Source organism: Euprymna scolopes, chromosome 13, assembly GCF_053919585.1.
Source record: "Euprymna scolopes isolate OS-2025 chromosome 13, ASM5391958v1, whole genome shotgun sequence".
Taxonomy (NCBI): domain Eukaryota; kingdom Metazoa; phylum Mollusca; class Cephalopoda; order Sepiida; family Sepiolidae; genus Euprymna; species Euprymna scolopes.
Window position 1 is genome coordinate 43012411 of NC_136494.1, and position 25879 is coordinate 43038289.

A 25879-nucleotide genomic window follows, 5' to 3' on the forward strand; every position below is an offset into this window, starting at 1 on the left:
TTGTAGGGGATGTCTTTTTCTCTTCCTTGCAACCTCTTTCTCACAGAAGAGATGTTGTGAGTTTGTCTCTGCTTTATCGTTATTTTCATAGTAAGTGCTCATCTGAGCTCCAATCTATGGTCCCCCCTCAACAAACAAGAAACACTCGTCTAGCTGTAAACACTATCAATAATTCCCCCCACTCTGTATCTGTACCTAAACCTAAATGTAGATTCCATGAACAAAGCTTCTTTCTTAGAACTGCACGCCTGTGAAACTGTCTTCCGTTTTCCTGCTTTCCAGCTGACTACAATATGGTTGTCTTCAAGTCCAATGTAAATAAGTTCTTGATGAGCTGTTCCATATAAGTTAACAAATTTACCGAATTTCCATTACTAGCGATTACTATGTTGTCCAATTAACTACTGTACACTCATTAACCCTTATCCTCGAGTGGCCTCTGGGCTTTAATAAGTGGTGATGCCTATGTAAGAAAAAAAATATATATACCAAGACGAACAGTTGGAAATAATTCATACACTATCCAGAATGACTATACAATTGCTACAGCTATATACCAAGAAAACGGAGCTATAAAACCTGACATAATGATATGGGACAAGAAGGAAAAAGAAGCAACCTTAGTAGAAATTTGTGTCTCAAATGATACTGGGTAAAACAGAACTGAGAAGGGAAAAGATAACGAAATACCAAAGTCTTATGTATGACATGAAAAGAAACTGGAATCTTAGGAAGATCTCTATCATTCTAGTAATCATAGGAGCAACTGAACTCAAATGATGGTACCTACTTAATTATCATGTTGCCATTATGTAACTGAGGGAAGTCAACATGTTGGGACAATCTCTTAAGGTTCTGCATTCGTGATCTGTGGCTGCTGCAGCCATGATCCTTTCCAATGCAATAGCCTTCAATTTAGAATGATTTTCATACATCGATGTGAAGGTGATTTTGACTGCAGTGTCAATCATTTGGTCATGGGTTTTTGGTGAGATATCTGTTGGGCATTGGAATGCACAATCAGGGACTAAATTAAGTTTTCCAGGGCGATGTTTTATCCGGAATCTGTACAACAGTGTTCTTTTTTTTAATTTAACATGCGGGTGCTTTTAATATTTTCGAGGGCCTGGTTTGAAAATATTTTTATTAGTCTTAGGTGATCCACTGTTACCATCAAATCTGGGCATCTGAGTATGAACATCCAGCAGGGTTCCAGCCTGTTGATCAGTTTGCCCTTACACTGGTGTATATTGCGATTTTGTGTGGTTTGTAAAACTGGATCCAGCCAGAATGAGCTTCCAGTAATCATTTCCACAACTTATATTCAATTCACCCTCACATCTGCAGTGTTTCTGAAATAGCAAGATGATATTTTCCTATTTTGCTATAATTTCTCACCAGTTCTGTCATTTTGAACCTTTCTTAATCTTCTTCATTATTACTCGCTTTGATTCTTGGAATAGGTTGTCAAGTGTTTCATCACAATAGAAATTTCTGTTCTTTGTCTTCAATAGTTCTCAGAAGGAGGCCATAACTTTTGCTTCACGAATCCAAACCAGGACCTAACCTGGTTCACAAATCCAAACCAGGACCTAACCTGCATTATATTCGTGGGGGGCAGAGAAGTGAAGGATGGCTTCTGTCATTCTTTCTGTGGATTTAACACAATTTGTGATAATCAGAAATCCTATAAACTCCACCTCCATTTCGGCAAAATGGAATTTGTCTGGATTAAATAAAATCCCCTTGTTTGTAGTCAATCATGTGCTAGAGTAAACACTCTATTGAGGTGTCCTATAGGAAGCTGTCATCTATGTATCGGATTTTACAAGCCATATCTACAATGATATTATCTATTTAATGATTGTATCCTACTTCTGATCCATGAAATCCTTGAGGGGTCTTACAATACCTATATTAGCACCACTCGGTAATGAACAAACTAGTATTTTATGACGCTGGGAATCATGGTAGACTGTGGTGTCTGTTCCATGCATGTAGTACCGTTTTTCTAGTGTGTGCTGAATCATCAAAATGGGGATGAAGTGGGATGTGTTTCTCTCATAGTGGATCATTCAATTTCACTGTGTGCCTTGGAGACCCATCATTTTTTGGCATGACTACCTTCCTTACAAAAGTTGCATCAACGCCTTCTTTTGTGGAACAAATCCCTTTCTTGAGTGTAAGATCATGTGTGACAAAAATTGCATTCTTTATAAAAATTAGTGCTGATCAATCTAGTAGTTTGATTTAAGTGAAATGATAAAATAAGCCTCAAAAGTGATCGCATCTATTTGTTAGTATACAACAGCATCAATCTACAATAGCTTTCTGAATCCCTCTGAAACAAGAGAAGTATTGTCAGCAAATCAACTAGATGCACCAAAACTGCATATTTCACCAGTATGTACAGAAAATGTGCAGTTCTACTGCATAACAATACATAATCATGCGTCTACATATCGGATTGCAGAAGCTTATCAAATTGAGAATTTGTCGAGTCATAGGCATTGGAATTTTATCTAACTGGAATGCATAAATGTATTTCTGTGTTGTGAAAATGTGTTGATTTAGTTTTATTGCATGTAATCAAGTTATATTAAGTTGATTTATAAGTATTTAAAGTTAGAGGCAAAACACTGATATTATTTTTTACTAACCTAATCTGTTTTATTTTAAAATGAATACCTACAAATGCATATTATGAATCAAAGTATTTACAATAACTTTTCAATGTCAGACATTCAAACATGATGACAGTCTGTAAATAAAAGAAAAATCACTCAGACAATAATGGAAACTTACAAGCTGATTGGAAGCAACCAATGATGGACACAGTTATCTGCATATGGCAATTAGGCTTCACTCCAACAAAGTGAATTTTCACTGTATCAGTGGTTGTACCAAATGGAATCTGGACAATGTCATTTGGTCCATTGTTCTGATTTTAGAGACAAAATGATGATATATAAATTATATATTTTATATACATATACATAAAATATTTATTTAGACAAACTGTGTTGAAAGAAACCAAAAATAATTGAAAGCTAAGGCATTCAAAAATGAACACATTCTGAATTTAGTTTCCGTTATTCTTTAGTTCACAGCTGGTTATTTGGAATAAGGGAATATGGTCATCACTATCCTCATGTTGGATATCGAATCTAAGGGTATGGGATATAAAATCTAGCCAAAATAAATAACACCTGGCTGATTTATGCAGACACCCACCTGGCTGGAAGTATAAACATCTGGTGATTTGATGCAGAGACACCTGCAAAGGCACAGCAAACAAAACTACATCTATTTGCTAAATAAACAATGATGGCTGGAAACCATGTTCTTTAGGGGATGTGACTACATTAAATACATAGGCGAAAATCTCAGAATGGACGTTGCAGTTGTAGATGTGTGAATGTCCAAAAATGTTAGATTTACCAGCCTAGATAGAGATCAGGATAAAGTAGCAAATTGAAGCAATCAATTTCTCCTAATTCTGTGTACTGCCCATCTCTTTTTACTCCCACTGACTGTACTTATTTATTGCAACTGTACAAATAAAATATATCATAATATATATCATTCCTTTAAACACAGCTTCAATATACATCACTGACATAACTTTCATGGAATTATTAAGAAAAGTGACATATTTACACTTTTCTTTTTCTATTTAAACTAAGTTCATCATGTGTCCTACTGCAAGTCTTTATATGGATATGTAAACATGTGATGTGCAGTATATTTTAGTAGTGCATATAAATAGCAGACAATGCAGGTGATAGATGCTTTGCCAAAAGAAGACTGGGAAAGTAGAGAACTGGAAATATTCTTGGCTGGAGTCCAAGCACCCAAGAAATATTTTCTTTGCTTTAAAAAGGAAGTATCTCATTGAATAAAAAAATCATGCTGGGACCGACCTGCTTGGGAAAATTAAGTTCATTAGATGGGCTCCAGATAAGCCCCTTTAAATGGAGACTCTTTGGTGGCTATCATCAATCATATCTTGGCAGTCAATTTCTAAGTTGTTGAATGATGACCATTTACAAATCAGTCAGAGGTGAAAAGATTCCAAGAGATGAAAGGAATGGCAGTCAGAGCAGGCTTTCTGGAGAAGGAGAGGAAGGAGTTGGATTTATATATTTCAGGCAGGGAGTTATTTCCTGGGCAGTTGGGCCAGTATGCCTCTCAAGGCAAGTTGGGTTATTGAAGCGCTTGGTAGAAATACTGTGTTAATATATTTCTATTTGGTTAGGCAAAACTTTCACTTTACAAGATGTTAAACTTAGGAAAACAAGTACCAAAAATAAACATTGGTTATTTGTCCCATAAGTTGGACTTGTAATTTTTGTTTGCAGGAAGAATTCCTTTGTTGCAGTGCTAACTAGATTGAACAACAATGTTGGACCAACGCAATGAGTGGGATGCACATGGCCTGTGCAGTGAACATATAAGTACATGTTCATAAATATTTATGTCTCTCAGTTTCTCTTATTTCTAATGAACCGAATCCAAATAAAAATAAATAACAGCATTATTTGCTTTTGGGGTTTATATTACTTTTTTAATCTCTTTACAGCAATGAGTATCGAATAGCAATTTCCCACCACCCCCATAGTGATGATGTATCCTGAAAAAGACGTTTGTTCACTTTGATTCTGTACAGAGAAAAGCAAGTAGAATTTGGCTTGCATCTCTGTCATTTTATTTATTTCTATTTTTAAATTCTGAATATAATTTTAAAAGTATAGAAAGTAAAATTTTATTCAATTGATTTATTATTTAAATTTTTTAAACATAACAAAATTTATAAAAACGACATGTAAATCCACAACACTTTTAAGAGACATGTTACTCTCTGTTGATGACAAATAGGTTGCTCTTCATTTAATTATGTTCTTGTATCTTAATCTTGAATCGAAGCAACAAATAATAAGATATTAAAATGTTTTTAATGGATAACATATGTTTTTCTTACCCTCAATTGCATATTTCCACTACCAGGAAGAAAAACATCATATTTTCCAACGCCTTTAGATTTTAGTAATTGTATGGTGGCTCCATAAATTAGGGCCTCGCCCACAAAGATGCTGACTGTCTTTTTCTTATCTCCAGCTTCAGGTGTCCATCCTTTTCCACCTGGTCGGATAGCAGCTTTCTCTTCTTCATTACTGGACACATCAATATCCCAGTTTCTTATCAAAGAAGAATCAGCCATGCCATTTTGCTTAACACACCAAGAAGCTGCAAAATCAAATTACATTCAAATGAAATTAAAGGATTATTCTTATCACTTAAAGAGTTAGTGAATTTAAAAATTGTACCATTTTCTTTTACACACCAAGAGAGTGAAACAAGAAAAGTCTATGAAACTTGGGAACTTGTATTTCTGCTTGTTTTCTTAGAAAATAATATTTAAAAATACTATTTAGTTTTGGATTGCATAGTATTTTCAATATTTGTGTGAATAACTATGTTTTTCATGATAGCTTAACAATGTGCTAGACTTGAGGCTTGTATGAATAGCTATTATCAAGAATGGCTGTCACCTAGATCAGAAGTTTAATATAAGATGGAAGTGGAATAATGTATGTTTTTTACGTATAAGGATATGTATGAGTTAATGCCTTCTTATATAAAGAGTCAGCTTATGTTCGGCAGAGTAGAAGCAGTTGTTAACCAAGTTAATTCAAGGATAAGGGTTAATGAGTGTAGAGTAGTCCATGGGACAATATCATAGTAATCATCAGTAGTGGAAATTTGGTGAATTGGATGACTTGAGGGGATGGCTCATCAAGAACTTGTTTATGTTGGACTTGAAGACAACCATATTGTAATCAGCTGGAAAGCAGGGAAATGGAAGTAAGTTCTACAGGTGTACAGTTCTAAGAAAGAAGCTTTGTTCATGGAATTTATGTTTAGGTTTAAGCACAGACAAAGAGTGGGGGGAAATTATTGATAATGATTTTAGAGAGGCGAGTGTTTTTCCATGAAAGTTTGGCAAGAGGAGTGCTATAGATTGGAGCTCAGACGAGCTCTTGCAATGAAAATAACAATAAAGCAGAGACAGGCTTGCAACATCTCTTCTGTTCAAAAGAGGTTGCAGGGAAGAGAAAAGGGTATCCTCCACTGAGCTACAAAGTCTATTTTGAACTCTGTCAAGGCAGAATAAGTTTTTTCTAGAAACTCCTGCCTAAATGTGGCCACAGTACTCCATACTTGGATTGACTTTGCTCTTATACAGGTAGGCATCAGCAGTGAGATATCTACTGGAGCAGTAGAATGATCCCACCATTTTTCCAGTAACCTTAGCAACAGATCTGATGTATGTGTTCAATTTCAGATCAGGAGTAAAAGTCAGACCCAGAAGCTTGTCAAAACATGGAGCCTCCCCAAGATGAGAGCCATTCATTTCAATTGATGTCAGACGGGGATCAGAGCATTGATGATGTAAAGATAGAAGTTTGGTTTTAGATGCATTAAAATTAACCAGCCGCCTTTTTCCCCATTGTACCATGTGATCATCTGAAGAGAGAGAATCAGGGAGAACTTGGACGTTTACCACCTTTGAAGTGTTGCCATAGATAGTAGTGTCGTCAGCATAAATATCTATGAATGATCTTAGGATGTGATCTGGGAAATCATTGATGTAGGAAGAGAGTTGAGCCCAGGATGGACCCTTGAAGGACTCCAGCATTAATACTGTAAGCTTCTGATTTCTGCCCATCAACCACTACTCTTATGAACCTATCAGAGAGAAATGATTTAATAATTGAGAAGACAGTTCCAGCTATACAGTGGCTGAAGATCTTGTGAAGTAGACCTTTATGCCATACCCTATCAAAGGCCTTTGATATGTCGAGAGAAATTGCCCTAAAAAGAAAGCCTCCGTTGAGAGATTCGCTCATCCTATGAGATATAACCATTGAAAAATCTTACAGATATTTAGAAGTTTGTGAAAACTATAGACAAAATAGCAACTCAGAATTCCCAGGATGAGGACCATTGTTATCTATTGTTGATTGTTTTACTGACCTGAACTGTGACATTGTTTGAAATATATTTTTTTGAAAAATCAAAAGAACGATTGTGTCATTATTTTACATTTACAGTAGAACCCCGTGATACGATACATATAAAAAATTAGTAACAAAATACAGTACAGTATATAATAAACATGCCTATAATCAAATAACATTATAAATAACACAGTAAGGCAGGGCAAATAACGTAATCAGGGGCCAGAAAAACATTGTATTCCACATCGTAATCTGAAAAAAAACGTTTCCTAGGGCCACTGTATCCCGGGGTTCTACTGTATTGATGTTAACAGCGAGCGTCGCTTCTGTTTTGTTTTGCTTCTTTCTCTGCCTTCTTGACAAGAATAACAACACATCCACCGACTGTGCAAAAGGGTATTTTATGAACAATGACAGATCTACCTGTTCAGTGAGGACCTACCATGATTAACAACATATCAACACATTTGACGAGGACTAATGATGACTAATGACATCTCAACTCATTGGGCAAGAATCTTTGATGAACAACGACATGTAAAACGATATGTATAACAATTTTATCACATTTACACATCATAGATTCCAAAACACTAGAACCTTACTGGGTTGATTCTATGAATAGCGGTAACTTCCCCTGATGAAGGCCCCGTTACATTATAGACCGGTAGTTTCGATGTAAAACTTTGTGGCATTTGCATAAAATGGAGGGTGGGTCCTCATTCTGGATAGTTGTTTATATTATCTTTCTATTTGTATCAATTGCTGTATGATTTTGTGTCCATACTGATTTTATATACTTTAGAACTTTTAGATGAAAATTTATTAATATTATTTAAACTACTATTCGAATCTTGATTAGTATTTTTGTAACATTTTGGTACATTTAATACAACACAATCACATTGACACACCGGTTCTTGCCAGATCACTGAAGTTAAGCAACGTTGAGCCTGGCCAGTACCAGATGGGTGAGCATTTGGGAAGGTGAAGTGCTGTATGTACCGCGAGGTAAAATACCAGGTTGAGAAACCAGGTCTATCCTTCTCTCGAGGGTAGATGGGACTCTCTTAAACCATGGTAGGCACCCCGTTTAGTGATGGCATCAAGATAAGAAAAATACCCTTGATAGCCTTAGTGAAGCATCAAGTATTCAGCAACTGACCAGATTTGAATTACACTACAAACTCGTGTAGTGAGTTCAATCTCGGCTACAGTCAAGCTGAAGAATGGAGGGAACATTTTGGCTGATATAACCTCTAGCTTTCTTCATGTACATATTTTTTTCACTTAGTTATAATCAGGAACCATTAATTTGAACTGATTATATCTACCAGGAAGTGGCTCAATGAATAGCGTGCAGAACTTCAGCCACTGACAATGGGCCTTAATAGAATACATCTTTATGAAACTTAACAAGGTTGTATAGGTGTGGTAGCTTGCTGTAATGCTGAACTGGTTGTCTGTATTTTGCAACTGGCTCTTTTATTGACATAAGCAGAAAGTATTTACTTACCAGTTTCTGTTGATGGTTTTGGTGTTGTTGTTGGTGTTGCTGAAAGATGAAAATAGATTTTTATATATATATTTTCAGAAAATATATAAATAAATTTTATGTTACATTATTTTGGGAAGGGAATACATGACATGATAGCAATAAATTCAGGATTTTCGTGATGTTAGCTCAGGCTCAACCAGCAGCAGATATAAACAGCCAAAATATGCCGAGTGTCAATTAAATTTAAGAATGCTAGGAAGAAAAATAACAACATTCATCAGATAAAACAATGAAAAAAAAAACAATAAAATTAAATATAACAACAGCGTCAGTTTTATGAATTAATATTTTTTTTTAGTTTTTGTAAATTCTCTAAAAAATGTTTCTATTTATTTAAATAAAAACATTTTAAGAGTTTTTACAAAATAAAAAAAATCAAATTTTTAATCTTTATTGTTAGGAAAACTTTTGAATTTCATTTTGTTTATGATTTTTTTAAAGAAAATTGTAAAAATTTTTACGAAAACTGTTGACATTTTTTTGTCTTGAATTGTATGTTGTTTTTTTATTCAAGAAAAGTTGTAAGAATTTTTTGTTTGTTTCTTTTCTTTTTTGTGTAAAAATGTTTTTAGGTTATTTTTGTGTATGGGGGGACTGTTGGATGACAGATTTATGGTTCAACTGATTAAATTTATGCATGATTAAAAATTTTTCTTCAAATTTATTAAAAGTCATTGCTTCGATGTTGATTCACTAAGCACATTTGTTATTGCTTTTCATTGACTTATCAACTTGATCAAGCTCTGCATATTCCGACGTTTATGTCTGCTACATGAGCCAACATTTACAGAAATCTGGTGCGCTAAATACAGAAGTATTCATAATTTATTAAACTTCTGGTAACCAGTTCAACTAAAAACAATTTCACTTTTTGATGTTCAATTCCAGAATAGGTCATAAGTTGTAAACAAAATGGTACAAAAATAACCTTTCATATACAAGTTCTTTTTGAGAGTTATGCATGTTGTTCGTATCTTTTTTTTTTTTGCCTCTTGTTAGTAGCTTGAAGTTGTGGGTATATGCTTTCAAATATGGATTTTCTGTCTTTCTGTCTTTCTTTTTTTATTTCTTTATTTCTTTATTTTCAAACGCTCTTCATCAATTATCCCAACATCTTCAGTCCTTAAAAATTATAAAAATTGAAACTATAAAAAAATATTGAAAGCTTATAAAATGTATATTTTAGTATTGAATTATTCAAATTTAATTATCAAACATCTTACTTGTAGGTGCTGGAGTGGTGGCTGAAAATATAAAGGAAATAGAAAATTTTTCATTACAAAAATTATACATAAACATTAAAACATTTATAACATTATAATGGATGATTTGAAAATTAATTAATATAAAATAACATCTGATAAAAAATGTTAATCGTAAATTTATGGTAATTGAAATAATTTATTGAAAATTACACAGAGTATTTAATTATATCAGATGCAATGTCTAAATATCTTCTAAAATTATTTTAAATGTTAGAAATTATTTAAAATCGTTCAAAAAATATATTTATTCAAAAATTATTCAGCTAAAATCAACTATAATAATAAATGGAGTAAGATTTTGTTATTTCCAACCATTTTAATAATTAGAAAATATTGATAAAAATTACTTACATGCTGGTTGGAAACATCCAATAATAGATACAGTGACTTTCACTTTACAAGTTGGCATCTGTGATCTAAAGCGGATCTGAACTGTATCTGCTGTTACACCAAATGGAATTATAACAATGTCATGAGGTCCATTGTTCTAAATACAAAAAACAAAAGTATACAGGGCCAGACCGAGACTACTCACAAAACAGTGATTCACAGATTTTGGTGTCCTATTGTTTTTGTAGATGTATATATTAGTGTTGGGACGATTAATTGGAGGCAGGATCAGGAATCAGAAAAATTGGAACTTTTCGGGGTATCGGAATTCGTATCAAAATCAGAAAAATTTTAGTCTAATTTCTGATTCCAAAACTATTCCTTAAAAAAACACGTTGAACTCAATTTTACATTGTTGGCACTAAAGATAAAATGATGAATATTTATTATTATTATTAAGCTACCAGTAAAATTAAAATCTATACATCATAATAACATTAAAAAAAAAATGTAAATTTATTTTACTTGTGCCAAAAAAGAGAAAAGAAAATAAATAAACTTTGGGATCCATCAGCATAGAAAAACCTGACAAAAAAACCTCAATGAATTAGTGGACTTCACGATTTTTCACACTTTTATGCTAACCTCATATTGGCATCAGCGTTTCTTTTGATTTCAGCATCTCCAGTCCATTTAGTAGTGTTTACTGGTCGTAAAAGCAAGTTTTCAATATATGGATAAAAGGCCATAAACTCAAAGCAATAAACGATTCATGGTTATTAATATAATTGATGCAATTTTATCAGTGAAGTTTATATACTTTTTCACTCATAAGATGCAAATACACGGATGAAGACTGAAAATTTGTCTGCCAACAAAAATGTAACTGCATATTGAAGTTAAGTAGATTATTTTACTATATAAAACATTATTATTGTTGTAGCAGTAGTATGTGAAAGTCTTTAACAAATCCCACTAAACAAAAGTGAAATTCTAGTTTTTTTTTCGGGCGATTATGTATGAATGAACACCCTGAAAAATTTGTTGGGAAGAACAATATGAATTCTTTTAGAATTTAGAGTTTCACATATAAATTTAATGTAAATGGAGATCCGAATTTCTGAGTTATTCTAGTGTTTTAGGATAGTTTATAAAATAAATTTGTTCAGAAAAATTCTTGGCATTTTTTGGGGAGGAATATTAACTTTTTTAAATGATTCAGTGTGATTTTATGATCATTCCATGCTTGCTCATGCTCAACAATGGACATTAGAAAGCAGCTACTAGCTATGCACATTGAGATACTGACAAGCGGCGACCACTCACCATCAAAATCCAAATCTTGTCTTCCTGCCCTCGATGTATCTGTTCCAATTAATGTTCCCTGTGAATGTTCAGCAGAGAAGTTCGGAAGAAGTACTTTCAGATAATGTATCTTTAGCCATAGCTATTGCTGGTTGAGAAGGTTTCTTGTAATTATTAAAGGAAACGAGCTTTGTCTTGGCAGCTTTGAATGTTACCATCCATTTTTGTCCCTATTCCACTACAAACTGGAGGATGTGTTCATTCGTTTTCCCCTCATGTCTGTTATAGAGTATAGTGTCATCAGAAAAGATACCCATCTCAGAAACAATTTTATTAGGGAGGTTATGTATGAATATCAGGAATAATAAAGGTCCAAGTATCAACCTCTGAGGTACACCCGTATTTATATCATATTGTTTTGATGTACAATCATTAAGGACCTGGATTCTTCTCTTATTTAAGAAGGATTTAATTATGTTAAGTATTCATCCAGTAATACCATATGATCTGATTTTCACAAGAAAACCATCATACCATACCCTATCAAAAGCCTTAGATATATATAGGGCTGTTCTACCTATCCTTGTTCTATCTAGTATATATGTTCAGAGATTACAGTTATGATATCTGCAGTAGAACGGGTTTGCCTAAATTCATTTATTGGTCGGACAGAAGTTTAGCAACTATAAGATAGTAGACTAGAGCCTGATTAATTATGGACTCAAATATGTTGGCGAAAAGAGGTAGGAGGCTAATGGGGCGATAATTTAATGGGTCAGTCCTTTTGCCAGAATTTTTGTAAACTGGTACCACAGAAACAGTTTTCTAGCAGCCAGGAAAGCAAGATTCATTAAGGCATTTGTTGAAAAATTTGAAGAGGACTGGAACAACCTCAGTGGAGCATTTTTTTTAATAGTATAGTCGGGATGAGATCAGGTCCACATGCTTTTGAGGTGTCTAGGTTTTCTATGATATCATGCACTTGAGAAGGGGTGATGTTTTTGCTCCAGAAAATTCATAAAAACCAAAACAGTAAATTCATTATGTTTAATATTGACTCATATTATCCTTCCATAATTCCTGAACTGTTCGAGAAAGCACTAAAATTGGCAGAAAGTGAAACAGATGTAACTAAATTAGAAATAGAGATTATAAAAGAGACCAATCAGAGGTACGTAACCTCTAATTGCTAAAATCAACCAATACCAGAAGACTACTTTTCTATTCAATTCACCCAATCTTGATTTCTTTAATTTCTTCCACTCATGTCTTGCTTTTTTCTCTTCATTCCTTTTTATTTACTTCCTTCTTTCAACTTTAGCAGTCAGCATGCTTGTGTAAACACTAATCAAAGACAAAACAAAAAAGAAGTTGTCTCATATTGCCAATCTTTAGATTTTTCTTTCCTTTCTTGCTCATTTCTGTTGCATAATTTGATGAGTACAAACTAGCGTTCATTTTATATTCATTTAAATCAAAAGTGATTTCAGCAAATTGATTGCTGTCATCTGGTGTTTTTAATACAAATTGACAGTATAATGTATAACAGAGATTTATTTCTAGTACAAACTCCAGGACTATGTAATATTAAAAATAAATGAATGAAAAAATGAATAAATAAGACATTAATGGAAGATTGATCCTCAATAAAGTAATAAGTTTCCTTCATTCAGACCACATTTTTCAATTTCAAATCGTGCACAGGTAATTCGTTTGTGTTGTAGTATGTCACATATATAATATAGAGGAGTGTTCTTTGACATACTCATCCCCAACTAATATTGAACTAATCTAAATATGTGTATAAGCAGGTAAATAAGGCTAATATCAGCTAGCCTCTGCAAAACAAGAGTAGCTAACTATCTAAGACTAAACCATTTTCCACCAGTCACTCTGACATTTAAAATTTTAAGGACTACGTTTGAGATTACATATACAAACTATGGAATGGTAAACTAAGTTCAAATCAATCTGAAGCTATTACATTCTACTCTGCAGATATTTAAAAAAAAAAAAGATATGAACCTCTAACTTCTTCCCATCTATGAGTAAAACAACAGTATGTTCAATGAATTATTTACTGTAAAATTATGTTTTGGTATTAATTAACCCAAATGAATAAACTGCAAAAAAGGACAAACTAAACCACTTGTATAAAGTAATCACATATTTATTTGGAATTTTATTTGAAATTATTATTCAAATGTTAATTTAAATTAGTTTTTATTTCAATTGTTTTGTATTTCTAGTTATTCAAGGATATCTTTACACAATTAAAAAGATGTTCAAGTAGACAGAAAATATTTTGTACTACGTTTACCTATTCTAATGCTTTTAGCTTTCTTTTCTTTTTTCTTTTTAAATTGCATAAATGCTTTAAAGTTTTTTTGATAACTCTTACAATTATAAATAACTAGCAAAGCTAACTGCACTTCGCATGGGACTTTGCTGTATGCTAGGCTACTCGCAAAGTGGGTATCTGAGCGTACAGCAAAGTCCCGACCTTAACCTTTGACCTTGATCTTGAAAAATGGTGTGCACAATTCCTAGGCCAGAGACCATCATCATGTCAGGTTTTTTTGTGATTGGTGCAGTGGTGTGGGCTGTAGGAGAGTATATATACATAACCTATGACCTTGACCCTTACCTTGGAAAATGGTGTGCATCATACTTAGATGCGGGACAATCATTATGTCAGGTTTGGTCATGACTGGTCCAGTAATGTGGGCTGTAGGCACACACACACATGAACGCTGCTTCTTTATATATAGAGATGAGAAGCAGGTGATAGAAAGAGAGAGAGTGCTGATTACCTGATAGGTGCAAGAAGGTAATCAGGTGATTAGCCACAAACTTATTTTCTGGTGTGTGAGAAAAGAAGAAAAGAATGAATATTAATATTAAGTGGTTATTTGTTTTCTCTCTCTCTCTCTTTGTTAAGTAGTTTATCTGTTTATCTTCATCACGTTAAATTATATTTCTGAATAGAATTGTAAAAATGTTTCTTGTAGTATTGTAGCAGTTTACAAACTATTTACTATAAGCAGATCAATGCCCAGTGCCAAAGTGATTCGGCCACACTGACCAATCGATTGGCAGGGCACATTGATTTGAGCTGTCCCCTTAAGGACTATTTTTAGCTCTTTGGGATCTCAGCTGCGATCGCCAGAGAGATGCCAGCAAGCGACCTATACAGACCTCTCTCACTCACCGCTCCCACTGCTACTTGTTGACGACTGCAGACGACACCTTTAAACAGACATTTACACTTTCTTTCTTTCTCTCCAGTTTGAGATACAATCTCGCCTTTTTAAAAAAAAAAAACTTTATTATTGTTTTGTTAAAAGCAATGTCGTTTGAACTTATGTTTATTTAAGTAATTATTAGGAGAGAAATGCACAACATTTTCCCTCCTATAGTATTCATGCTTTTGAATTTTTGGTGCTTCTTCATTATTAGAGTAAAATTTGAAAATCGAAATATTAAATTTCAATTAAAAACCAATGATATCTACTTAATTATCATATTGCAATTATGAACATATCCAAAAATTATGGAAAACGATAAGGTAGAAAAGACAATTAGCAAAAATTAAGTTTTGCTAAGATTTTCATAGTTTTCAAAGACAATTAGCAAAAATTAAGTTTTGCTAAGATTTTCATAGTTTTCAAAGACAATTAGCAAAAATTAAGTTTTGCTAAGATTTTCATAGTTTTCAGAAAAAATTACCGTTACAATTAGTTTCTCCAGTTTTTAAACACAGCTCAATTTTCATTAATTGTATCTGAAAACTGTTTTCATTAATAATTAATTCCTACTTTATCGTTTTTCATACTTTTTGGATATGTCCATTATTGTGACAGGACAAATAGATACCATTGGTTTTATTTGAAATTCAATATTTCGAATTTTGAATTTTGCTCTAACGAAGAGACGCCAAATTTTTTATTTCAATAAATAATTAATAGTAAATAAAAACAAATAAGATGTAAAGCACACACGGAGACAAACCAGAAGTGGTTACACAATATCAAGAATATAGAGATTGATGAATTACCTTAAACTTTTGAACATTTCCTTGTCCACCTCCACTGAGGAAGACATCAAATTTTCCAACACATTTAGAATTTGGCAGATTCAGGTGGGCCCCATAAATGAGAGCATCACCTACAAAGATGCTGACTGTTTTTTTCTTATCTCCAGATTCAGGTGTCCATCCTTGTCCACCTGGTCGGATAGCAGCTTTCTTTTCTTCATTACTGGACACATCAATATCCCAGTTTCTCACCAAGGAAGAATCAGCCATACCATCTTGTTTAACACACCAAGAAGCTGTCAACAAAAAAGAAATGTTTTTCTTAAATTTAATTTAATGGCACCTTCTTTTGTTTTATTTTGCAATAACTTGTTCAGTTATTTTAAAAGGGAAATAAAAAATTGAGACTTTTTAGATTGACAATACACTTAGCAGTTTCGGTTAAAGGTTTTTGAGTTGGTGTTGCTAGAACGTGTAAGCTGTTTATAATATATTTTATGCATAAAAAACATCCTCCAGCATGCTGATAGCGGTGGTGGTGGTGATGGTGGAATTACTTAATGTAAGAAATAAATATTTTTATATAAAAGAGAATTCAAGCATTATCTCACTATGAGGTAGTCAGCGTTTAACTTCGTCATAAAGTATACTGATGAAGAGAGAAAGACTTGAAACAATAAATTATATAGAAATTTCAAAATGACAAAAAAAAAAAAAACAAGTCAAGACGAATACTTTTTTTAAAAACATTATGAAGCACAACTCTTGTTGGGAATATTGATTTGATTCAATTCAATTTATTTGGCAAGAAATATAACAATCATGCTTCAATTTCCATGTATGAAAAAGGTGGGAGAAATGTACACAGAGGAGGATGCAGTAGCTCAGCCCCTGTCCAAATTCACCTTGAATTATTGTGCTATTGGTGAATTTATTACATCAGTTACTAGTCTATTCCAAGGTCCATGGACCCTGATTGAGAAAGCAGTCCTCCTTTGGCTCAATCGAAATCGGTGGTGAAATAGTTTCGTGTAGTGTCCGCATAGCCTTCTTTCTGGCACAGGTGAACAATAGGTCCTGAGGGATATCATTGAGAGGACTAAGCGAAAATGAGATCATTACATAATTATTGGCACTGAAGGGAAAAAAACTATTTTGGTTAACTTTCATAGAACAGATTCGATAGACCCTGCACTAAAGGAGACCTCTCTGTGTGTGTGTGTGTGTGTGTGTGTGTGTGTGTGTGTGTGTGTGTGTGTGTGTGTTTGTCTGCTAAGAACTTTTGTCATCCGCATCCGACTGGGTCGAAACTGGTACCATCCGAAAGGGCAATGTCGTATTTAACTAAAACTATGATTAAAACGCTTATTTTGAAACATTATAAGCACTCATGGCCGCTTGGGAAAAAGCATTTGCTTATAAGTTTTGGTCTTTTTCCCCTCTTTCGTGTTTTATGTTAAAGCTGCTCATTTTTTGTTTTTAGTCGCACGGACACTCCCTATTTTAATTGAAAGAAAAGTTGTTTTTATTTATTTATTTTATTGGGTGGGGGGGAGTTTTTTTCCAGCACATAGACAAAAAAAAGTGCTCAATATCCAGATAATAGCTTCTTCTCTTTGTATCCCTTCTGCTGAAATATCTGGAAAGGAGGTTGTCACATACTTCTTTTTGGGGTGATTACATTTTTGTGTTATTTATCCATTAAGTAGGATTACTACAGTTTTCATTTTTGAAATGTTGACATATAATAATGAAAAAGTGCTCAGTCTCCTAAGTATAGCAGGTATGTCCAAACGGAACTTCATATGGGCCCGGGCATGCCGGGTATCCATGCTAGTAAAATATAAATTACTAACAGGACCCGGTTCTTGGTGTTGCCTGAGGAGTTATGAAAGAATGTTAAGGGCCGAAAATCGTAAATAATGATTTTGAATTGTTAAGTATCTGTGTATCAGTGGTGCCCACTGGGAATATGGCACAAAATCTGAACAAAGTAGGTAAGAAAAGTTTGGCACTCTAGCATTATTTGACCCAAATCCTCGGGATGTTGCATAAATTATTGTCCGAGCTCGTCGCTAAGCCTAGCAAAGTAACAGATGCAAACAAAAGAAAGGAAGAAACCAAAAAAAACTATAAATACAATAAATTAAAAATAAAATCTACTCTAAACTTACTGAATATATGTATATTTATGTTTTCAGGAAAACTTGCACTTTGTATTGTTTATTTATTTTTATTAATGATTTAAAAAAATTTTTTTTGCAATTTTTGGAATTTTTTATGACAGTATAAACACCGCCAACCTCCCCATGTTAAGAAGAGTTTTCAGAAAAAACACCCCAACATCAAAAACCGTTCTTAATAATGGATAGGTAGGGGTTGTTGAGGGTGTTTACACTACGCTTCATAGTGTTGGAAAATATTGGGAATTTTTTATGAATTTTTTAGTACCCAGCGTAGTATAAACGCCGCAACCTCCCAAGTTATGGAGGACTTTTGGAGTAAACACTGTGAAAGTCGAAACATTGGGAGGTTGGGAGTGTTTATTCCAAAAGAGATTTTTAACATCTGGATGTTGGGAGTGTTTATAGTACAGTGGATACTGTCGTAGAAAATACATAGTTTTTTACTAAGCAAAATTTGGTAAATGTGTAGTTTAGCAGCGTAAATTATATGACAGACAAAAAATTATAAAAATTATTTATTTTTATATAAAACACATTATTAAACCCTAAGACTGAAATAAAACCCGAAAAAAATTTCATTTTTATTATTTTTTCAACATTTTTTATTAGACTAAATGTACGACATTTGAGGCAGTCGTATTGCTTTTAAAATTTGGCCTTTCTAAGGTTTGACAAATTAGCCTTTTTAAGGCCAAATTCGGCCTTTTTTACGCAAGAACGTTTTTTTTTTTGTAAAGAGCATAAAAAAGGCCAAATTTGGCCTTAAAAAGGCCAATTTGTCAAACCTTGGAAAGGCCAAATTATAAAAAAACAATATATGGCGGCCTTGAATGTTGTATATTTAGTCCAAAAAAAAAAATGATATAACAAGAATAAAAAAATTTCTGGTTTTATTTCAGCCTTAGGGTCTAATGATGTGTTTTACATAAAAATAACAAAATTTATTATTTATTTATCTGTCAAATAATTTACGCCGCTAAACTACATATTTACCCCAATTTATTTTTTTTCAATAAAAGATGAATAATTTTGGTACTTATGCACTTATGCGTGTGTGCTTAAATAACAATATTTAGAAAGCCATTATAAACATGATGGTGTTTTGTATATATACTGTACTTTCACCTTACAATTTAATAAAAAAAGTTAATATAAAATTGAATTTATGTTAAGAAGACTATGTTACAAAATAATCATTTTAATAATTTATTCCAAAATGTTGAGTTGTAATGTACAGTGTATATTCAAGAAAATTATAATGTTTTTTTTTTGTTTATTTAAAATAAATTGGCAGTGAATAATTGTGTATCTATTGTAAACAGATTTTGTCATATATATATATATATATATATATATATATATATATATATATATATATATATATATATATATATATATATATATATGAGAAGATGATTCTTATGAGAAGCATAAATCGGTGAAAGTACAGAAATTTTTTGCATCCAGGTAATTTAAAAAATAATGTTCTATCAACATAAGTTATAAAAAGAAACGAAAACCCCTCATCACCCCAAAAATAATGTCATAGTTTTTTTAAAACAATAACAAAATGTGGATTTGCTGTGGCTCATAATGTTTCACTGGAAAACAAGCACCAAACAAAAACAAAGAAGGAGAAAAAAAAATGTATGTTTTTCATAAGAAGGAATTAGTATGGTCAATTTTGTGCTTCCTTAATGCAAATAGCAGAAATTCACGGGAAAAGTCTTAAGTATAAGTGAATAAAGAAAAGAAAACAGTTTAATGCAAGTAGATTAACGTAATCAAAAGGAAAGGTAAATGTGACTCCAGCAAATTGCCAGGCGAATAGACTAACGGGCACAACTTCACAGAGGACAGACGATAAATGAATAGAGAGAGGGGGGGGTGAGTACTGATGGGAATGAATGAAATTGGAAACAGTTTCACATAGCTGTGTCTACAAAGTCGATGAATAAATATAATAGCATATTTAATGGTTTAATATAATATCAGAAAAGACCAAAAATGCAAACTTAATGTAGCTAATAAAAAATAAATTTAGAGCAAAAAGTTTTAAAAGAAACAAATATGTAAAAAATAGCAGTGTGTTTATAAGTGTTGAACCATTTGCTTAATGGTGGAAGGTGTGAATATCAGAATATGAGAATGTCTTCAGAGCAGCCAATCAGCTGTCCCAGATTTCAGTAAAGGAGAAATTATTATCTGTAAATAAGAATATGTAAAGGTTATGATATGTGTATGTGTCCAATAGCCAGTTAAGAGCGGATAAAACCTAGCAGTGTTGAGTGAGAACAATGGGAGTTCAAAATAGTTAGAGAGAAAAATAGGAACTACTTCCTCTAAAGACGATGAGAATGTGATCATGTCGCTCCTCGGAAGAAATGTAAGATTTTATAATAACGCCTAAATGTGTATATCAAGTGGTTCTAAAGTTACATAAGGTAGTGGGTATTAGTGTAGACTTAATAAATTTACATGTGCAATCTGTTGTTGCAAACCTATGGTATTTTGGTCCAGAGGGGGATTTCTGTAATCAAATTATTATATATAAGATGAATCAGCAGATTCAGAAAAATAAATAAAAAATGAAAACGATGGGATTCTTACTCAAGATTTATTTTCAGTAATAGAAAACAATCAAAGGAAAAAGTAATAGCCAACACAAGGAATTATAGGATAGAAGATAAGTATGTAAATATCAAAAATAAAGAAGAAGGTTAATCTAATTTAGTTTTTTTTTTAACAATTGAAAGTACCACTGAAAATCCTTGTAAATTTGTGTCATTTTTATGATTTATATTTTATTCGAACCAGAAAGAAAGTAATATTCAGTGGTTGGGTTAGGTTTCATGCTACCTCTGTGACCTCATTATAAAAAACAGATAAATATGATCCCTTAGGACATTTGGTATATGCATGTATCAAATTTCATATTCCTACTTCTAATAGCCTAAAGGTAGTTAGAAGACAAAACAACCGAATACACACCTCTGATATTAGTACAAATTATCATGATTTAAATTTTTTTATTATTTGTGTATAAATAAGATTATCATGAAAAAAAATTCAGATTAGTTATTATAACCATGTTGCATGATATTCAAAAGATTTATTCTAAAATTATCCTAAAATAGATACTGTATGATCAACAAACAAAAACGTATGAATTAAATATATTAAATGTAATTCGATTCACAAAAATCCAAAAGATGTTTCGTTACGAGCTTACCTGTGATTGTTGTTGGGGGTAGAGTTGTAGCTGAAGATAGAAAGATTGGAATGATCATAAAAATATTTACAAAACAATCATTTTAATTGAAAAATAGAGAAAACGTACTTATTTTAAATGAAAATCAAGTTTTACACACACACACACACACACACACACACACACACACACATATATTTATACATAAAATTTTGCATGTATACTTCCAAACAAGCTCATAACACCCAAGGATAACTGCCTTTACATTATAGCAAGCTAAATTCGCAGTCTATACAAATTAATCTGTTTCTATGCCAAACAGGCAAACTTAGATTGTGTAGATTGTTTTAATCTTTATATAATGTTTATTTATAAAGCTCTACCATGCATTGAGCTCTCTTGGAGAAATATTGATTTTAACTTCTTTTATAAATATATATATATCTATCTATCTTCTATCTTCTTCTATCTATATATATAAAAGGCAAAATGTGTGTGAGCATTTCGTGTATGTCTTCAAAAGGCTTTTCTCGCACACGCTCCTGGGGTCGTTACTATCGCTTAAAACTGTTTATATAGGTCCTATATAATAATATCTAGGAATTAGGAAAGCGCATAGCGCATAGATTTATTCACGTCGATTTTTACAAAATTATTGCTATTTTGGCTTCTCGCGTGTTGATCGCGCTTTTTAGCATAAATAAAGTGAAACTAAACTCAAATGACGTATTCTCGGCATTGCGCCGGGAAAAACGTCCAGAAGCAATCAGCTTTGATCAATCTTGTATATCAGATTCAATCTGGACAATTGGGAGCTGCTTTCCCCTCCCCAACATCTGTTGGGGGAAAAAACAGTCAAATTTGGATAAACAAACCCAAACGCTGCGTGACTTCTATTTGACTTTCTTAATTAGGTCAAATGGGAGCAGCAGAGTTAACTTTTATTGCGCACGCCTGTTTTTATAGTTAAATAAATAAATAAATTCTAACCAACGTTGTCTGTCGCCATGGCTCAATGGTTAACGTAGCACGTTTTTTTTCACACATTAATTTCCAACTCAAGGGTACGGGTTCGATTCTCATACTCACCTACCAAAACATTTTTTTATTATTATTTAACCCCACCCCCCGGAGTTTTGATTTACCTCAAAACACCCGGGCATCGCCGGGTACCCCCCCCCCCGCTAGTATATCTATAAAAGGGAAACTGTCTGTGTGTGTGTCTGTGTTTACATTTCCCTACTAAACTACTCTGTACATTTTTAGTCTACAGATTCGAGACTTGACATAAGGGGTATTGAGATTTGGGGAAATGTTTTTAATCAGTTTTTAGTCAAAAATTTGACTATCAAGGGGTCGAAGTTGAACCTTTTGAAAACTCTACCAAACTCCTCTGCCAATTTTGCGTCTAAACACTTGAAATTTTAGATGTTGGTTACTTGGACATGGATCAAACTTTTTAATTTGATTTGAGGTCAAAACATTAAATGTTAAGGAGTCAAAATAAGGGTCACAGTTTTTAAAAAAATTGACCTCTGCAGTCTCTACCAAATTACTCAACCAACTTTTGGTTTAAACATTTGAAATTTTATATAAAGTGTATTCAGACATAGGGCAAGCTTTTTAATTGGTTTTGGGGCGAAAATTTGGCTGCCAGGGGTCAAAGTTCAAAAGATTTGACCTTTGCAGTCTCTAGCAAACTATTCAGCTAATTTTTTAGTCTAAACATTTGAAATTTTACATAAAGGGTATTCAGACATGCAGCAAGATTTTTAGTCAGTTTTTGAGCAAGAATTTGTCAGCCAAGAGATCAAAGTTGAAAGAGATGTCTTTTGCAGACTCTACCAAACTCCTCTGCCAATTTTGGGTCTAAACATTTTAGTTTTTAGATGTTACCTGGATATGAGTCAAACATTTTAATATATATATGTACATATGCACATAAAGTTATGAACAGCACATAAGGCACGAGCAAAGCCAGGCTGAACTGCTAGTATATCTATAAAAGTGAAATTGTCTGTGTGTACATTGCCCTACCAAATTATTCTGTCAATTTTCAGTCTACAGACTCAAGATTTGACATAAGGGGTATTGAGATTTGGGAAAATCTTTTTAACTGGTTTTTGGTCAGAAATTTGGCTGTCAAGGGGTCAAAGTTCAACCATTTCACTTTTGAAAACTCTACCAAACTCCTCCACCAATTTTAGATCTAAACACTTGAAATTTTAGATGCAGGTTCCTTGGACATGGATCAAACTTTTTAACTTGATTTGAGCCCAAAACAATAAACGTTTAGGAATCAAAATTAGGGGCAAAGTTAAAAAATAATTTGACTTCTCAGATAATTTTTAGTCTAAACATTTGAAATTTTACATAATGTTTATTCAGACATAGGGCAAGCTTTTTAATCAGTTTTTGGCCAAAAATTTGGCTGCCAAGGAGTCAAAGTTCAAAAGATTTGACCTTTGTGATCTCTAGCAAACTATTCAGCTAATTTTGGGTCTAAACATTTGAAATTTTACATACAGGGTATTCAGACATGCACCAAGCTTTTTAATCAGTTTTGGGTTGAAAATTTGGCTGCCAAGAGGTCAGTTGAAAGAGTTGACTTCTGCAGACTCTACCAAACTCCTCTGCAAATTTTGATTCTAAACACTTGAATTTTTAAATGTAGGTTACCTGGACATGAGTCAAACTTTTTAATATATATATATATATATATATATATATATATATATATATATATATATATATATATATACTAGCGAGGGGTACCTGGCGTTGCCCGGGTGTTTGGAGGTGTGTGTGGAAACTCGGGGGGGTGAAAAAAAAAAGTAAGTATGAGGATCGAACCCGAACCGTTGAGGCAAAGTTGTAAATTAAAGTGTGAAAAAAAAAAATGTGCGACATTAACCATTGCTCCACCACGAGATGCTAATAGAAACACGTTTGAATTTATTTAATTACTTGGATTTGGCAGGTGCCTGTTTTAATGAGTTAATGAGGTCCAGTTTCACTGCGGGATAGTATTTCATTTACTGCGGAACGCTTTTTTTTTATTTTTTATTTTCCCAAGATGTTATAGGACTAACACACATGCGGCGAGTGACAAATGTTGAATATTTATCTTCCTGAAATCGAGCAAATTAAATAGACAGGCGAGCTTCGTTGTTAACTGTGAGATATTACGATTTATATGTGATATAAAAAGTTTTAAGAAGTTGTGAACCAACCGACCGCTTCTCTGAAAAAAGCCTTTTGTAGACATAGAGAAAAAGCGAACACACATATATACATACATACATACATTTTCGATTTTATATATATATATATATATATATATATATATATATATATATATATATATATATATATATATGCACATAAAGTTATGAACAGTTCATAGGGCCTGAGCAAAGCTGGGCTGAAGTGCTAGTATATATATATATATATATATATATATATATATATATATATATATATATATATATGTATATATATATATATATATATATATATATATATTACACAATTTGTAACCCATTGGGTCAATGATGTTGGTATATTTTATATTTTTGCTTTCTCATTCCTTTATTATTCCTTCTTTCTTCTTACTCTCCTTCTCTACTTTTTCCTTTTCCACTTCACTTACTACTATGACTTCTTCTATTCCTCTCTCCATCACTTCTCATCACATTCGTCCTTTATCACCAAACATATTCTACTGCCGTAACTATGCTCTCCCTTTTCTTTTTATTTATATCATTTATTTATTTACATCATTCTCTAATTGGGATTTTATTATGCTTGTATTACTACTAATCCCTCTATTATCGGTTCTCATCTCATTTTGAAAATAACCAAGCAAGATTATCAGTTTTAATATTAAAAAGGAAATAAACTAAGACTTTCTTTCAGTCTTGAGACATAATGGATACCCATGTTAGGGTGGTTGTGCAGGAGAGTCTATACTATAGCAATGTTTGTGTAATCCTGAAATGCATCTCTCATTTAGTCCAGTGACAAGATGTGCAGAATGACTGAAGACAATGCTGGAATAAGCAAAGAAAGACTGCTGTTATTTTGGACTTTTCCTTCTGCCAAACTAGTTGCAGAATCACAGCTTAGAGTCTAGTGCAGCCTACTATTAATATCTAGCAGTGAACAGAGGATATCCTCTCTTCAATTACATATCAATATTCTAAGCCTCTATTGTGCAACTAATCTAGAAGAAGGAAAACCCCAATATATATATATATATATATATATATATATATATATATACTAGGTGTGCCTAGTGCAAGAACCTATGTCATAATGGATAAAATACTAGCTAAGATTAAGTTGTAAATGACACTTCTAGAGGAGGGATGCTACTCTCATGGATTAAATAAAGGGTTACATTCAAAATTTGATGCAGATTTCCAAGTTTGACATTCAGATGCCCGTGTTTAACAAAAGAGAGACCTGGAGAAGGTGGGAGATTACATCAACGAAAACGTTGTAAAAATAAAACTCAAGATTAGTCATTCAAATACAAATTATCAATGTGTATCTGAAAAATTCAAAAATATAATTTTTTTTCATATATTAAAACAATAATTGTCCTAAGTCACTTATGAAAGAGATTTTTTTGTCTATCTTTTGTTATTAAAGCTATTTTTGTCAACTAAATAGGAGAAAGTCTGAATTTATTTTATATTAAAGATATATGATTGTATGAGTTATATTTATAGGAGTCAGTGCTGAATATAGGTGATAAAATTAATGTAATGTCAACAGTGCACAATGATTGGCACTTTCTCTCCTTGTGTTCTTCTAATCAGTTAGTTTTTTTCCTGCATGATTGCTATCTATTTATGTATTAACTCGTCTTTTCATATATAAAATTATCTGGAAGTAAGTCACATAATCTATATATTATGAATACTCTAATAGTTATAAGCTCTCAGAATCTCAGTGCATT

The 25879-nt window shown here is 32.7% G+C and overlaps 1 protein-coding gene across 1 annotated transcript in view; it reads right to left on the reverse strand.

The window, feature by feature from the left end:
• The window catches only part of LOC145292234 (uncharacterized), a 314231-nt gene that overhangs the window by 44249 nt on the left and 244103 nt on the right, over nt 1-25879 (reverse strand). Inside the window, exons 22-28 of the mRNA XM_080138557.1 lie at nt 20935-20964; nt 15538-15812; nt 10197-10332; nt 9804-9824; nt 8539-8577; nt 4982-5247; nt 2806-2941 (exon numbers count right to left, since the gene is read on the reverse strand). Coding sequence (XP_079994683.1) covers nt 2806-2941; nt 4982-5247; nt 8539-8577; nt 9804-9824; nt 10197-10332; nt 15538-15812; nt 20935-20964 — 903 coding nt within the window. The remainder of the gene's footprint in view (nt 1-2805; nt 2942-4981; nt 5248-8538; nt 8578-9803; nt 9825-10196; nt 10333-15537; nt 15813-20934; nt 20965-25879) is intronic.